Source organism: Phocoena sinus, chromosome 9, assembly GCF_008692025.1.
Source record: "Phocoena sinus isolate mPhoSin1 chromosome 9, mPhoSin1.pri, whole genome shotgun sequence".
Taxonomy (NCBI): Eukaryota; Metazoa; Chordata; class Mammalia; order Artiodactyla; family Phocoenidae; genus Phocoena; species Phocoena sinus.
The window spans coordinates 49,029,916-49,046,138 of NC_045771.1; the positions used below are offsets into that span (position 1 = coordinate 49,029,916).

Consider the following 16,223-nt stretch of genomic DNA (forward strand, 5'->3'; position numbering starts at 1 on the left):
AACAAGGAAGGTCCTACTGTATAGCACAGGGAACTATATTCAATATCCTTTGATAAACCATAATGGAAAATAATTTTAAAAAGAATGTATATATGTATAACTGAATCACTTTGCTATACAGCGGAAATTAACATGACATTGTAAATCAACTATACTTCGGTAATTTATTTTAAAAAAACAAATATTGTGGTAACCTTGAGGTGTCAGATTATGCTTGGCATTTTTAGCAGTAAAGAATTTTTAAATTAAGGTGTGTACATTGTTTTTATAGACATAATGCTATTGCCCATGTAATAGACTACAGTATTCATGTGACTCTCACCTTATTGTAATATTCACCTTATGGGGGTGGTCTGGAACTGACCCCACAAAATCTTCAAGCTATGTGTGCCTGTATAGCAGGAGGGAAAAGAAAAATCAAATAATATTAGAAAGTGCACATCAGAGTAATCAGTCTAGCTAAGCAACTGTTTTCTTTACCTTAAAGAACCTTTTTTTTTTGCCGTACGCGGGCCTCTCACTGTTGTGGCCTCTCCCGTTGCGGAGCACAGGCTCCGGACGCGCAGGCTCAGTGGCCACGGCTCACAGGCCCAGCCGCTCCGCGGCATATGGGATCTTCCCAGACCGGGGCACGAACCCGTGTCCCCTGCATCGGCAGGCGGACTCTCAACCACTGCGCCAGCAGGGAAGCCCTACCTTAGAGAATCTTTACCTACAAAGAATCTTTCCATCTGAAATGCCTACTTGTTTATGGGAGAAAGAGACAAGTCCCTCTCTTTGTAGATCTCATCTGTACATAGTGTGCAGAGAGCAAGCGAGTGAGCCAGAGACCCCAGGTCCAGACTCGGGCAGCTGACCCCTCTGGCTGCTCCCGTGCTGGTCAGGGCACAGGTCATCTTTTTAATATACTTTCTATTACTGAATAGGTTTCTCGGGAGAATAAGAGATGCATGGGAATAATAAAATTCACATTTTAAATCCCCATGGTACTCCATGATCGTGCCAAAATATTTGAGGTGAATACAGAGTTTGACTGAATGTGTATGTCCCCTTTGGCTTATAAGTAACCTGCATGATACTTGACAATTAAAATATTCCAAGAGAGGCTTATGCCTGACATAAATATAACTTGGAGGCAAGGTGTTTTCATTTGGTTTGAGGATTTTCTCTAATTTTATAATATACTTAAACACTTGAAGAAATGTAACCCTCTTCTTCTATCCCTTTACCCCCCAAACTATTCAGGTGTGGGAGCTGCTCGGTCTGGGAACCTCACGTTTATGGTGGGAGGAGTCGAAGAAGAATTTGCTGCTGCCCAAGAGCTTCTGGGGTGCATGGGCTCCAATGTGGTGCATTGTGGAGCCGTCGGGACTGGGCAGGTAACGTTTGCACAGCAGTGACACTGACTTGATGATGTAGAATCAGCTAATGTTCATTTTTCTTTCCTGATCACAATTTGATTCCTCCTTACTCTGGTCAATCTGTGGATTCTTTGTTTGCTCAGATTTTCTAAAATTAATTTGGAATGAGTTAGTTTTCCATCATTCCTGTTGGAAGTAAGCAGAGATAAACCGGTAATTTAAAAAGACATCAAAAGTTCCATCGTTTCAGACTTTGACATCCTTATCCCAGTGACCACAGAAATTATCCTTAAAACAGCTTCTATATGAAGTGCTCGTGTTATCTGATTTGCTGTTATCTTCCCTCTAATTTTGTAACTGCTCTCCACAGCTCTATTTGTAGTACTGTCGGGTAGAAGTAACCTATGCACTTTAATCTTTTTCTTAAAAAACCAGATCATTTTCATTAAGAAATGTGTTATATCGATTCTCTGATCAGGTAGAGGTGAATGACTACAATGAACTCTGAAATCAAACTGGTTGTCCCCCTCCCACCCAACACACACACACTATCACTCACTCCTCTTCCTGCTTTGTCCTGGTCACTGGTACCAGCTTTATCTTATTCAGGACTTTGGTATGATCTTTGCTATATCTGTTGTCTCCATTCCCTGGTCCAGTCAGTCTCCAGGTTCTATTGATTTTTGCTTCAGTGGCTCTCATTGTTGGCTATCTTGTTCATTCCATGCATTACCTGGTTCAATCTTTCATTATCTCACACCTTGTTTACTGTTCACAGGGCCTAGTAGATCTCTGGATACCAGGTTTACCACTTTGCCAACATTGTAACCAAAGCCAACTCCATCAAGATGCTTGTATCATCATAGGTTTCCCAGTTCTGACACTTTGCACAGATCCCTATTTCGTACCACGTCAAATGTGGACACTAGCTTCCGTAGCTCTTGACCTAGTCTTAACTATCAAACTTCTCCTCATTCCTTAAAACCACTGCACGTGAGTCCATTTTCTTACTGTTCTCAGGAATATCTCATGCCCTTGCGTATTTATTTTTTTCCCTGCTCTCCTTCTTTCCCTCTCTTGCCTATTTAAATCCTGCCTGGCCTTCTGAGAGATGGTTTCAGGTTCTGCTTCCTCTCTGCACCTGCCCTCAGTGATCTGGTTTCTCTGAACTCCTAACTGTCTCTGTCTTACAGTTTGTACTATACAGTTTACCACTTAGTTGTGTTTGCTTGTTCATTGCCTTTTCATTTGGTGTGTTACTCCTGTTTCCCCAGTTAGAATGTCAGCCTCATTCCTGAAGGAGCAGTTGTGCCACATCAATCAGTATTCCCTGTTGTGCTTGCGCCCACAGGAGTAGCTCAGTCGCCACACTGCAGAGCTCTTCCCTAGGGGAAGAGGACCCCCTCCCAGTCTGCTCTGGGATCTTGTGTTAGGCTCAGAGGGAGGCTTGCAGCACCAAGTGCCTTTCCTCCTTTGAAAGAATCAACAGTTGAATGCTCTTACTTTTGGAAACGTGGAATAGGGTGAAGAAATCTTCCTGTGAGTTATAGCTTGAAAATAAAGATATTTAATATGTACTCAATTTATTTTCAGGCTGTGAAGATCTGCAACAACTTGCTGTTAGCTATTAGTATGATTGGAACCGCTGAAGCTATGAATCTGGGAATCAGGTTTGTTGAATAGTACATTTTCATATACTAACAGTTTTTATGAGCTTTCCGTTTTGATTTTCTGATGTTGAAAACAAATGTTCATGAGAGATAAATCAGTTGATCCAGGAACATTGTGAAAGTATTTCATTATTGAACTTTAATAGACTTTGCTTATTGGACGACCAATAGGACCCTGGAGAGCATGAATGCTCTCTGCCATAAGCCATAAAATGTATTGTGCTTTATATTTGAAGTTACATTATCCTTTTTATATGGGAGCTCCATTTCTTCTATTATGTCGAAATGCAAGAGACACTTTTACTATAAAATTTAAACAATCTCTGGCAGTGTAGGACACATTTGTATAAAACACAGTTTTAATGTATAGTGAATTCAGGTGTTATGCTACCATGTGACTGGTTTTATGTATCTATTTTAAATATAGTCCCCAAAATCTACACTAAAAGGGTTCTTGGTTGTTTATTCTCAGGATAAACTGGATGGCATTCATAAAGCTGCAACTCGTATGCATAACTCTTTTCATTTTAACTTCCCTAGGGTTCTGTTACTTTACATTAAGGATATATCTTTTCATTGAAATAAAATGGCATTCATACTTTGCTGAAAGTGATTCAAGAATTCAGTTTTTCCTACAATGGTGATCATCCTTTAGAATGCTTAAGGTTAATGTCTTAATTTTAACCTTTAATCTTTTGGGTTAGGAATGCTACATATGATTAATCACCTAATTAATTTTTGGGGTGTTTTGCATTTCATGAATATAATAAATATACATTTCTTACTTTAGAAAATGCTTAATGAGAAAGATGCTTTTACTGAGGTGTTTTCTTCACACGTCCCCAAACTGCTTGCCAAATATATCACAAATCAGAGTGGTGTTTCATACCATAGCTTTTGATGAAAGCAATAAAAAGAGCCAAAGTGCTTGAGATATTTTTTAAAACACAGTAATGGATTCACATTTCCTCTTAATTACCATATCAAGATGCTGTTGTTTTATTGAATTGCCCTTGTCTCAGATGTTAAACTGTCTTGACCTATTAAGTTGTCATGTTGTAATTGAGACAAAAGAGGAATTTGCTTTGCATCAGCGCTAATTGGTTTATCAATATCCTGTACCATTTACATTTTAAAATTGAATGTCTGTAAGATGGTAAGGCATATTTGTACAAAGCCTTAATAAAACTGGTGGTATATAAGAAGCTGTTCAGAGTGTTATGTCTGTAGTTTAGGCTATGGGTCGGTTACTAGTAACTTGTTTTTATGTTCATCCTCTAGATTAATTTTATGGAGGAGGAAAATGTAAATTTCTGGAACCAAAATTGCATATAAAATTAATTGGTGTTGACAGTAGGATTAGAGCATTAGTATGCATTTGCATCTTTAGAATTTTATTTTCATTTTTCTGGATATAAATGAGTATATAATAAAAAAAGTAAAAGCCTAGGTTATACTATACTGAAGTTTCCCTCTTTTTGCCAGTTTATTTTATATTCTGCTGCTTACTTTAAACGTCACTGGATCCGAATGTTCCTTAGGCATCCTCTAGCATTCCTCAAATAATTTTCCTAGCAAAAGTCTTATTAGATGATCATTCTAAAATGAAGTTTTTGTACAATAAGTGCTTATGGAAGTCTAACTCCAAAAGCCAGCTAATAAAGAATAGTATGAAAATCAGTTGAATCAAATGAATAAAATGTATACAATGAAATGTATACATTGGCTACTAGAGTAAGTTTATTATCAAAGAGAAAAGAAAGTGATAAAATTCCAAACAGCAATATTAAGAGCAGGAGCAATAAATAGATTTTCCCTTATTGTTGGCCTTGATCCACTATGACAAAAACAATATTTAGAAATATGAAACTTTCAATGTTTAATTTTCCCAAAACTCTATTATTGTTACTGATGTATATGTATGTAAATGAAATATTTACACACACACACACGTCTGAACACAAAGCAGGAACTCATTGTTTTTACTTAATGGTTACAATAATTTGTAAGTTTATGGTGCTCTACATTGTACTAATGAATTGCTTATTTTCATGACATTAGGATTTTATCGGTTTATCTTACAGAGATTCTCAGTGGTTTGAAAGTCCTAAAAATGATTGCTTCTGCTATTGTCTTTTCTCCATGGTTTACAGACATGGTTTAAAATGACAGGAATGTTCTCTAATAGAGTATAGAGAGCGGCCACGATTTATTGAGCATTGCAAGGTGAAGGAGAAAATTGGTATCAGCAAGCATAAATTCCCAAGTAGTAAATTCCCACAAAGTAGTAATAGCATCAAAGTGGTTCAGCCACATTTATATTCTGTTCACTCTGAAGTAAAAATTTTTTTAGAGAATTAATGTCAACATTTACAAATTGAGTTACCTATTCCCATAAAGTGATCGTTTCTGATTAATTTCATTCTCATAAGTCAGTGTCTTTTCTTGAACACTGACGTTTCCCTTTTATAAATAGAAGAATAAAACCTTATAGTTTTAAACTGTTGACCCTATGATCTTTTACAATGAATGTTTATGGATATTAGTGAGATTTTTAAATGCTATAAAAAGTAAAGCATAAAAAATACTGGTATACAACATATTTAGAAATTCTTTTTTACTAGAACTTTCTGCCTTCTAATTGGGATCTATTTAGGACTCAGAACATAGTTTTATGGTACTGAAAGGGCCTTACTTGCGTTAGAGAGGTTTTATTCCCGTGCACCACATAAGAATAACGTTGGTAATACGAGTTTTGTTTTCATTTTTGTTCTGCCGGAAATTATGTTTTTTGTTTGGTTTGCTTTTTTTTTCAATATGGGTGATATAACAAGTTGTATGCATTGCCAACAGGGCCCAGGCCTCTCTAGCAACAGCCATATTGTCTCCTTCCACCAAAAGAAGCTTAAAACAGTCAAACTTCTAGAAGGCCGTTCAAGATGAGAACTTTCCCACAAGCATAATTTTAGCTTCCTGGTTACTTCCCTAAGAAGGCGTTGCCGTTTCATTTAGGTGATGACTGAAACCTCTTAGTTGTATACCCTGATAGATATAACATATGGCAAAAGGTTTATAATAAAGGTTTGGCCAAATTTCTTATTAAACTGATAGGATGCCATCATGTTGGCTGATTAAGTGACTACCCATATGACCCAGTGAGACTCAGGGCAGTGAGTGTGGGTGTCTGTTGATGACCACATCCCAGCTCTGCCACAGACTTAAGCTTTTCTCATCTGTAAAATGACAAAAATAATAGTATCTATCCACAGTAGCAGTAGTATCTGTTGTGAAGAGTAAATTAAGTCATCCATGTAAATCTTTTAAAACAGGGCCTGATACATAGTAGGTGCTCAATACATGGTAGTTATTGACGTGATGGTGGTGGTGGTTGGTATTTGAATTGAATTGTACGTTAATGTTTTTTTCTTTATAACACTTCTCACTGGCTAGCATTATATATTTATTTGTTTGTTTATTGTCTGTCTCCCCAACTAGAATGCAGGCTCTATGAGCTTTGTCTGCTCACCACTGTATCTTTTTTTTTTTAATAAATTTACTTATTTATTTTTGGCTGCATTGGGTCTTCGTTGCTGCATGCGGGCTTTCTCTAGTTGCGGAGAATGGGGGCTACTCTTCGTTGAGGTGTTCAGGCTTCTCACTGTGGTGGCTTCTCATGTTGTGGAGCACAGGCTCTAGGTGTGCGGGCTTTAGTAGTTGTGGCACGTGGGCTCAGTAGTTGTGGCTCGTGGGCTCTAGAGCGCAGGCTCAGTAGTTGTGGTGCATGGGCTTAGTTGCTCTGTGGCATGTGGGATCTTCCTGGACCAGGTCTCGAACCCATGTCTCCTGCATTGGCAGGCGGATTCTTAACCACTGCGCCACCAGGGAAGTCCCTCACCACTTTATCTTAAGAACATCCCAGGCATGTAATAGGCACTCAATGAAGATTTGTCAGACGAATGAGGTGGGGGTCGGGGGGCTCTTCCCCTGCCTCAGGTAAACGTTACTGGGCAGGTGTCTTAACTGGCCCACTCCTGGAGGGCAGGCACAGCCTCTTCTTAGATGGCAGGTCTGCGTAGACATTGGTGAATAACGGAATGATTGATTTAAGTTGACATAGTCTTAGATGTTTCATTTTCAGATCGGTTCCTGTGATACAAACATCTCAGTTTAGGGACATTGTTTGCTTTGTTCTTACATAAAACCAGACAGTATAGATACTTACAGAGACTATAAGGTGAACAAACTTTTTTGGCCCTTAAAAGCCTTGGTTACAGTGAAGGCAAACACTTGGCTTCTCTTTAATTTTTCTCAAAGTTTATGCATCATTTTTACTTCTCCCAAAAGTTCATTTAAAATTCTTGTGTTTTAAAGGTGAGTAGATTTGACACAGTGACGTTTATTTGAGTTGCGTTATATATGCAGTCAGAGCAATGAATTCATTCTCTTTATATCAGAGAACATTCCAGCAATTGTAAAGCCACATGCATGCATGCACACACTCTCGAACCACATCCAGTGGCAAGTTATTATGGGGACTGACAGACTGTCATCCTTTTGATGGCTTGAGCTGTATATCTCCTGAACAGCAATGGGGCTCTTATGCAGAAAGTATCATATGTTCCCAGCCAATTTACAGGGAAACAGCAATAACATTTTATCATGGTTGAGAGCCCAGTAGCTGCTTCCTATTAAACTTGCCCTTTCAGATACCTGTCTTGGATTAATTTGTTGATTTCAAATGAAACTCAGTCTTCTCCAGTGAAGCATGACGTTCTAGGATAGACTCCCTGAATGACAATTACTGTGTATTCTAGCTGGTTTCAGACCATTACAAGCCTTGGGCACAGTGGAAGACAGAGGACTTCAGTAACTGATTTTAATATCATGTCTAATTTTAACTGTCAGTTATATATATGCCAGTGAAAGAATCCTCAGAAAGATGAAATGCAAAACACTTCTAACTTGCTCTTTTTAATGATACACTTTGCTGTTGGGGGGTTGGGGAGGACTGGAGAGGGAGTAGCCATCTCCTAAAGAGAATCAGCATGGTGGGGAAGCATCAGATTTGAAAAGTGAGCACATAACAACTGCCACCTCATTTTTGTGTGTGCCCCTCAGGATGCTTCTAAATAGTAACATGTTCACCAAAAAAGGTTCCATAAATCAGCGCCAGTATTTTTCCTTGACATTCAAGAAAAATGAAATGTAGCGTTTTACAAAGGATAATAAGCTTTGCTCCCATTTTGGTGAGTATTAAAGACAGAGTATGAATTTCTTGAGCAATAAAGAGTGTTGTGAGGCACTGTTGAGTCTAACCTGGTAGGTTATAAGGAGGGGGAGTATCTCTGCTGCTTTGAATGTAATGAGCCATTTTAAAAGAAAATCTAAATTAGGACGCCTGAATTATATTCCAAATGGAAGGTAAAGACAGTGTTTTGGGGTCTTTAAAAATATCCCCTGCTCCTAGAGCACATTAGACATATACATTCTTGCATATTTGTGCTTAGACAATATATTTGCAGTTATAGCAAATTAACTAGTTGTTCATTTGTGATTTTACTTTTCACAGTTTTTGCCTAAGTGCATTGGCTTTATCTTTTCCTAAGTCATCTGTTACCATAGCATCCTGATAGGCTAATTATATTTGAAAGGGGAAAGGAAGCATCAGTAGCAAATTATACATGTAACAAACTTGGATCTTTATAAAAGAATGAATGAAACCATCAGGTTTTTTTCCAGCAGTGTACAGTTGAACAGAATGTATGACAGCTGATTTAGATGGAATCTTTATCTGTTATAATCTTTAGTAAAAACTGCTCATTATAACACGGGCTACCATGTGAGTTCATCTTCATGGCATGCCATATAGTATTCCTTGAACCACAACTTCTCCTTGAAAGCCTGATTACATAACAGTTGTATTATGTGGTAAGTCCATACACATCCTGGCTATTATTAGCCCTAGACCCTGCTCAAGCATTGGAAAAAGGTTTTACTGGTCATTCTATTCTGATCTGGAAATAGACAGACAATTTTGAACACACAAGTACTAAGCCGCACCCCAAAATGCACAGTTCGTTTAATATTTACATGTCTCTGTTTAATCTTTTTTTTTTTTTAATTCTGGAAGGGATTGGTTTTAAGAAAAAGCAGAAAGTTTTATCTGAAACTTGATTCAAAGATACGTAGCAAAACTGTGCTTCCCAGGCTTCACTAAGATACTTGGAATAAAGTAATAGAGCATTTTAATTCTACTTTTTTTCTGGGTCCACATTGAACAGCCGTTTATGCCATCAGCTCAGTGATAGAACAAATGATGTTTCCGCTTGGGCAAGCTTTGTTTTATCAGGATCAGTAACCTTATCAGCAGTTGACCCAGAACTATAATGCATGTCTCTGAATAGATAGCATATGTCACAACTCGGTGCAGACTTGCTTCATAAGCAGGAATGTCTAATGAAGATTTAATAAATAAGGAAAAGTTTCCAGCAAGAAATGTCTTCTTTGATAACGATAACTTCCCTGAAGCTCATTTTACTGCTTGTGGTTCATCTCTTGCATTTATTCTCTCATAAGAGCTAAAGGAATAAACATACATATAAATGCATCCACATGGACTCCCATGATACATAATTTAACTGTCAGTATTTCTTTCTGAAATACATCACTTGTGAGTAAAGACTGTAGAATTTAGATGATCATCTTGGCTTAAGGTTCTGACGCGACACATAAATGCAATAATGTCCAAAAGACTAGAAAACCCATGTGTGTGGTAAACCAACAATACTTTTATGTAGTCATATGTTATTTCTTAAAAGCTGGGTAGTGCAGAAGGTTTTCTCTCAGTGCAAAATGTTTAATCACTAGCTTTTAATACCCTATAATTTAAGATTGGATTCTTCATTCTAGTCAGTCTGCTTAGATATTTGAAGACATATCATAAATGGAGAGAGAAGATGGAGCATCCTCACACATAAATAATCACACGTGACTTGTATATTTTGACATATAACACTTCTTTTCTTTGACCTTCTTTGACAGGTTAGGGCTTGACCCAAAACTCTTGGCTAAAATCCTAAATATGAGCTCAGGACGATGTTGGTCAAGTGACACCTATAATCCTGTACCTGGGGTGATGGATGGAGTTCCCTCGGCTAATAACTATCAGGGTGGATTCGGAACAACACTCATGGCTAAGGTATGGTAAATGCAGAGACTACCCAAGAGAGCGGGGAAATGTTGAGTGGTTTCGTTCTCCTTCCCTCCTTTCTCTCTCTCCCCACCTCAGCCTACCCCCACTTCTCCCCTCTCGTAACAAAGCATACGTCTATCCTATAAGGCAAGATTACTAAACTAGTGACCCAGTCACTGGAAATTATTTAAAACTTAGCGTGGATAAAAACCTTTTATCTTGTTCATTTTTAATCCTGGCCTTTCAGATGAGAAGAATAGGCTGGGATTTTTCTTTTGTGCTTGGGTTTGTTTGTAATGTGAGCCGGTAAAATGTTGTTCTTCATCATAAATTTACATTAATTTACCAAGCCCTTAGAATGGAAGCAGTAATAAGCATTTTCCGACGGTTAATAATGTAATGACATTGGATATACATATCACAAAAAGAGGACCTTTCGCATGATGCTAGATATCTAAATACATCTTCCTACTTTAAGAATATATACATTTATGTGTAAAGTCATTTGAAAAGCAAATTGTTGGCCTCCTCTCATTTGTGATCTCAACGTTAGAAAATACTTTTTAGACAAACGACTTGCAGATTTTGTGTAGAGCTTATTCCCTACCCCACTCCCCACACCCCTGCCATTTACTTTTTGACAGAAGTAATAATATGTACAGTTGTATACCGTATTCAGCTTACTCTCCTTCATTTCTCAGGATGTTTCATCCATTCTACTTCTCGGCTGTGCCTCGAATTCACCCACTTGCCCTCTCTACCACTACCAGTACCCTGGCTGAACCTTGTTTAGATTCGACAACATCTGCCCTTAACTGGTCTCCTGGCCTTTCATTCTCATCTTCTTCTCCAGTTCATTTTCTATGGTAAAGAGTGGACTTCCTAAAATGTAAAACCCTGATTATGTCATCTCTCCTGTTAAGTCTCTTTCATGGTTTCCAGTTACTTGTAGATTAAAGTCCATCTCTGCACATTGTCTTAAAGGCCTTTGCTCTCCTCACCAGCTCATTTCTGCCTTCCCACCCGCCTCTGCTTCAGCCACACTGAACTCGTTTGGCCTCTTGTCCCTTCTCCCTGGCAGCCCTCGACGCCTGCTCTTCCCTCAGCCTGCCTCTTCCTTCCTTGCCCCTCCAGCCAGACCCCTGGTGCATTGTTGGCTCTCTTTAAATATTTATTGGATGAAGCAATGTTTGAAACTATGTTTCTTATTTTGTAGTTTTATTTCTCCTCGTGTTTCATTTAAGAAAATATTTATTTTTATGCCGATCTGTACCTTGTATTTAGGTTTGCGTATCCTCCACACAGGCTTTTGTAAGTTGTGCTGTGTTGCTTTTGTTGCAAACAGAAAGTAGCTCCTTAAGTGGACTGTTTTCACAAAGCTGCAGGGTCGTTTATTAGGGCACACAGAAGAGTGAAAGAATCGCATTTATGCCCAGTTTGCTTTATGTACATGTATGAAGTGAGTTGTGACCTGTTAGCTTATTTGGTTCCTACAATACTGCTAATGTCTCCAACAGAGGAAGCAGCTAACAAGTAACGTGTAAGCAGTGCTGGCTTTATTTGGGGACTCTCCTCTACGTCACACCTTTACTTCCATCATTTTCTCCAGTGTCCCTGCCCAGGAAGAATCTGCTCCTGTTGAGGTCCTTTAAAATTATTTTCTTGATAATAAAAGGTAGCATAAGACAGTACAGTAGTAAAACATATGGACATTCCTGTTCTCTTTTGCTCTTTATAAGTTGTCATTTCCCTTATAAAGAGCAGGATTTCTGAATTTTGCTTAAAATGAAAGCATTTAGAAAGGAACTTAAAAAACGCTTTCATCACCTCAGATAGCTGTTAGCAAAACATACCATAACTAATTAGACTTGTGTACAGAAATTGATAGAGATTAAAGAAGTCCCCAATAGTGCTACATTGATTAAAGCAATCATACCTGCTTGGGCAGATCAGGCCTTTACTTACTAGGAGATATTTTGCTCAACTACCATTAGATCTCATTGTGTTGGGGGAGATGATGTTAATGTGTCCTTGAAGTAGAGGCTTATACATTTATTTCTAGGTCTTTTTTTTTTTTTTTTTTTTTTTTTTGCGGTACGCAGGCTTCTCACTGTTGTGGCCTCTCCCATCGCAGAGCACAGGCTCCAGATGCGCAGGCTCAGCAGCCATGGCTCATGGGCCCAGCCGCTCCGCGGCATGTGGGATCTTCCCACACCGGGGCACGAACCCGTGTCCCCTGCATCGGCAGGCGGACTCCCAACCACTGCGCCACCAGGGAAGCCCTATTTCTAGGTCTTAACATCATAAAATTCTAATATATTGTGTGTATATAATCAGAACATAATCAATACAAAAACTAGATCTTTCTTCTAAACCCCACAACCTAGAAGTCTGTTTCTGATGGCCACTAAGGAACAAATTATGGAAAATTATGACCACTCTTATTACTCACCCAGTGTACCTGTGTCCTTGTAATACGAAACGATTTGGTCCTCCATTAATTTGTTGAAACCTTTTGCAATTGTTTTGTATTTTTTTCCTGAACCACCCACTGAGCTCATGAATTCATAAATATTTTTATTTGATTAGTGAAGTGGGGTGTTTGTTTATTTTAAATTATATGTTACAAGCTTCAAAGGATACCTTCTTTTCTAACATTTCAGGATTGACAAGCCACTTAGGATTTTATAGACTAAATCACCTTTCCTTTTTTAGAATGTCCACCCTTTAAGGTAGCAGCCACCAAAGCTATTTTAGCTTCCCCTTTTTGGTTTTATTAGCTCTTATTTGGGATATTTACTTGCCCCTTTGAAAACCTCTAATAGCCTTTTCTTCTCAATAGCACTGTCTTCTCCTCGATATGTTGTGTTTACTCTACGTTCTTATATTCTAGTTATACTACTAGGTTAAAAATTATAGGCAGTCTTTCTATGTAGATTTTCTGTCATTTTTAAATAAATGCATCTTGCAGATGTGCAGCAAAATGATGTTGACAAAAGAGGCTTATCTGCTTGTCTGGGTATAAGCAATAATGTAGCTGTCCACATTTGTGAAGTGTGTGGGTAATAATTAAACTTGCTTTTTAGTGGAAGCTATAGAAGACTTTAAGGTTAAGTAGATTTTCCAGATCTGTGGGTTTACATGTGAAAATTCTACAAGTAAGCACAAAATACTGTTAACACCTATAGCATCATAGATATCCAAGAGGCTAGAGATTTAATCCATTCTTTAAACTTTGCTTATTTTTCCCTTGAATCATTTCCTCCTTTGAGTGGATGGTATCAGTCTACTCCGTTATCAAGGGTGTTCCTCAAAGAATACAAATAGGCCTCATCTTGCTTCTTGTCTTCCTCTTTCATGGCTTGCTGGCTTTTCCATTGGTGGAGGAAATGAAGATGGTAATGGTAAGAAGGAAGTCTTGGTTTTGCCACTTGTTTGCAGCACTTATTTAATCACAAGTGAAATGTGGGGAATATTGTTTCAGTTAACCATGCCTCCATTGTCTTCCATCTACCCCTAGATATTTCAAGGTTGGACAAGATTCCATTCTTATAGTAGAGGATACCATTAACTACAGTTTAACTATAAAAGATTCATAATGTTAACTTTTGTCTATTCTTAAACAATAGACAATAATAAGTTTTCCAAAACTCTCTGAATGAAACATTAGCTCTCAGAGATGTTAAAGTGTTGTTGTGAAGCTGATTGTCTGTTGCACTTGAAAGAAAATCCAGCTTCGTCTCCAGACATCATAAAGCTTCCGTGTTGCACCTCTGCCATCCCCAGTCTCATTTCCCTCCCCAGCCCCTTGCTTATTCTAGTTCAGCCTCATTGGCCTTCTTACTGTTTCTTGAGCATCCAAGCCATGCCCCCCCCAGGGGGCCTTTCCCTTGCTCTTCCACCCACCTGAAACTCTCTTCCCCCAGCTCTCCAAAGAACTCACTGCCCCCTCACATTCAGATCTTAGGTCAAGTGTCTTTGCCTCGGGAGGTCTTCCCTAAACATCTCATCAATCAGAACTCTCTTCCTTCCACCCCACCCCTTGCTATATATGACTTTCTGACCCCTTACCCTGCTTTATTTCTCTTCAGAGCACTTGTCATTGTCTGGAAGTTTAGTATTTGTTTTACTGTCTATCTTACACGCTGGATAGTAAGTTCCTGAGAACAGTGACTTGGTTTTATTATCATGACTGCATATCACCAGGACTTAGAACAGTGCCCAGCACACAGCAGTTGTTAAATATGTGTTGACTTAAGAGATTGAATGGATATTTTCATCATTGATAATTTCATCATGCTTAATTTCATAATGGGGTTTGTCTTAGGCTTACAGGCTTCTGTAGATTTGAAAAAGCATTTCTCTGTGGGATCTCACCTGGATAGGAACACCTGGCCGAAGTCAAAACAAAAGAGATAGGTTTTGTGGAGGGTGGAGGAGTGGAGAGGCCACTCAGAAATCAAGGTTTCTCTCTGGAGCAGTTTTGCAGCTATAAGAAAGGGCGTATAAAAAATATATATATAACTTAACATCGTGCTTGTAAGTATCTTATTTTTTCAGGCTTCATTTTTTCTTCTTTGAAACCCAAGCATTAGGAGCCACAGTTCTGAAGTGAGCCTTAACTACCAACCTCAATGTATTCCCTCCGCCCTTGTTTGACTTAGGATCTGGGATTAGCACAAGACTCTGCTACCAGCACGAAGAGCCCAATCCTTCTGGGCAGTCAGGCCCATCAGATCTACAGGATGATGTGTGCGAAGGGCTACTCCAAAAAAGACTTCTCATCCGTGTTCCAGTTTCTACGAGAGGAGGAGACGTTCTGAGTTTGCCCTTTGGCTGTGGACACTGTTGGGAACCAAACTCTATCTTGGAGCCTCTTATAGCTCACTCCACAAGTAAATGGGCTTAATCAAAGGTCACCTGTCTGCTTTTGTTTGTCTAGTTTACAATAAACCCTGGGATTTTTCACCCATTTTTAACTGCTTATTCTTTTTACCTATTTAGCAAACACATATTATCTGATTTTTTTTTTTTTTCCTGCAAGCCACTGATGGTCTCTGCTAGCTAGCTGATTGACCTTTTTCAGAAGTTTGATTCCTGAGCATCATTAGCTAAAATATTGCCTACTTCAATCAGGATATTGTTTACTCCACTTTACAAATAAAACCAGTTTTTTTTTTCCACAGGATAAAACCTCTTCTGGAGGAAAGAAAAGAAATGGGTGTGAGGAAAGGAGTTAGAGAAAGGGGAAGTATAGTGAATTACTCCCTGTGTCCCTCAGAAAGTTTGCCCTGTTAACCCAGTGGTGGTATTCTTGCATTCTGAGGTTACTGGTTTATTTTCCAGGACTTGATAAAGCAAGAGAACTCCTTGCCGCATGCTGTGTAATTTGGACTCTGTTACATTACCGTGGTGTGCCGCTCTTGTAACGACTCCCAATACTCAGCAAACTTATTTTTTATATTTTTGCTTCCTTGTACATTCTTACTACATATTTTTTGACTTCAAAAGAATGACATCCTTAGAACTGTTTCAGAGCCTACGATGATATGTGCTTTAGATAATTATTATATTATCCTAAATATAACCATATTATTTTGAATTCAAATAAATTTCTATGCTGATACTTTCTTGGAGTTTTTGTGTCTTCCTAACCATTTGGTGAACAGTCAGATGATCTGACAAACTGGTGTTGCAGACTAATGGGGAAAGGATGAGAAGGAAGGGAAGGGAGGGGGGAGGTCGAGAGGAACCGAGTGTGAACTGACCGGTGGCCAGCCCTCATCCTACTGCTCTGCCTGCATCCTTAACAAGAATTTGTTTCAGTGTTTTCTGGGTTGTGGGTGCTGTAGGAATTTGGCCTGCAATAAATGAAATATGTCCCAGTAGGGAGCATAGTCGCCACTTTCCTCACCACAGCCCCTAGAAATACTTCAGGCGATAGGCCTAGATACCAGATTTAGCAGAAGGACTGCTATGTCCATCATTTTCGTGGTGATC

General features: G+C 38.7%; 1 protein-coding gene across 1 annotated transcript in view; it reads left to right on the forward strand.

The window, feature by feature from the left end:
* The window catches only part of HIBADH (3-hydroxyisobutyrate dehydrogenase), a 105,440-nt gene extending 89,587 nt beyond the window's left edge, over positions 1-15,853 (forward strand). The window contains exons 5-8 of the mRNA XM_032643775.1: positions 1,246-1,379; positions 2,955-3,031; positions 10,073-10,229; positions 14,888-15,853. Of these exons, the coding sequence (XP_032499666.1) occupies positions 1,246-1,379; positions 2,955-3,031; positions 10,073-10,229; positions 14,888-15,046 (527 nt within the window). The 3' untranslated portion in view covers positions 15,047-15,853. The remainder of the gene's footprint in view (positions 1-1,245; positions 1,380-2,954; positions 3,032-10,072; positions 10,230-14,887) is intronic.
* Positions 15,854-16,223: the final 370 nt, after the last annotated feature.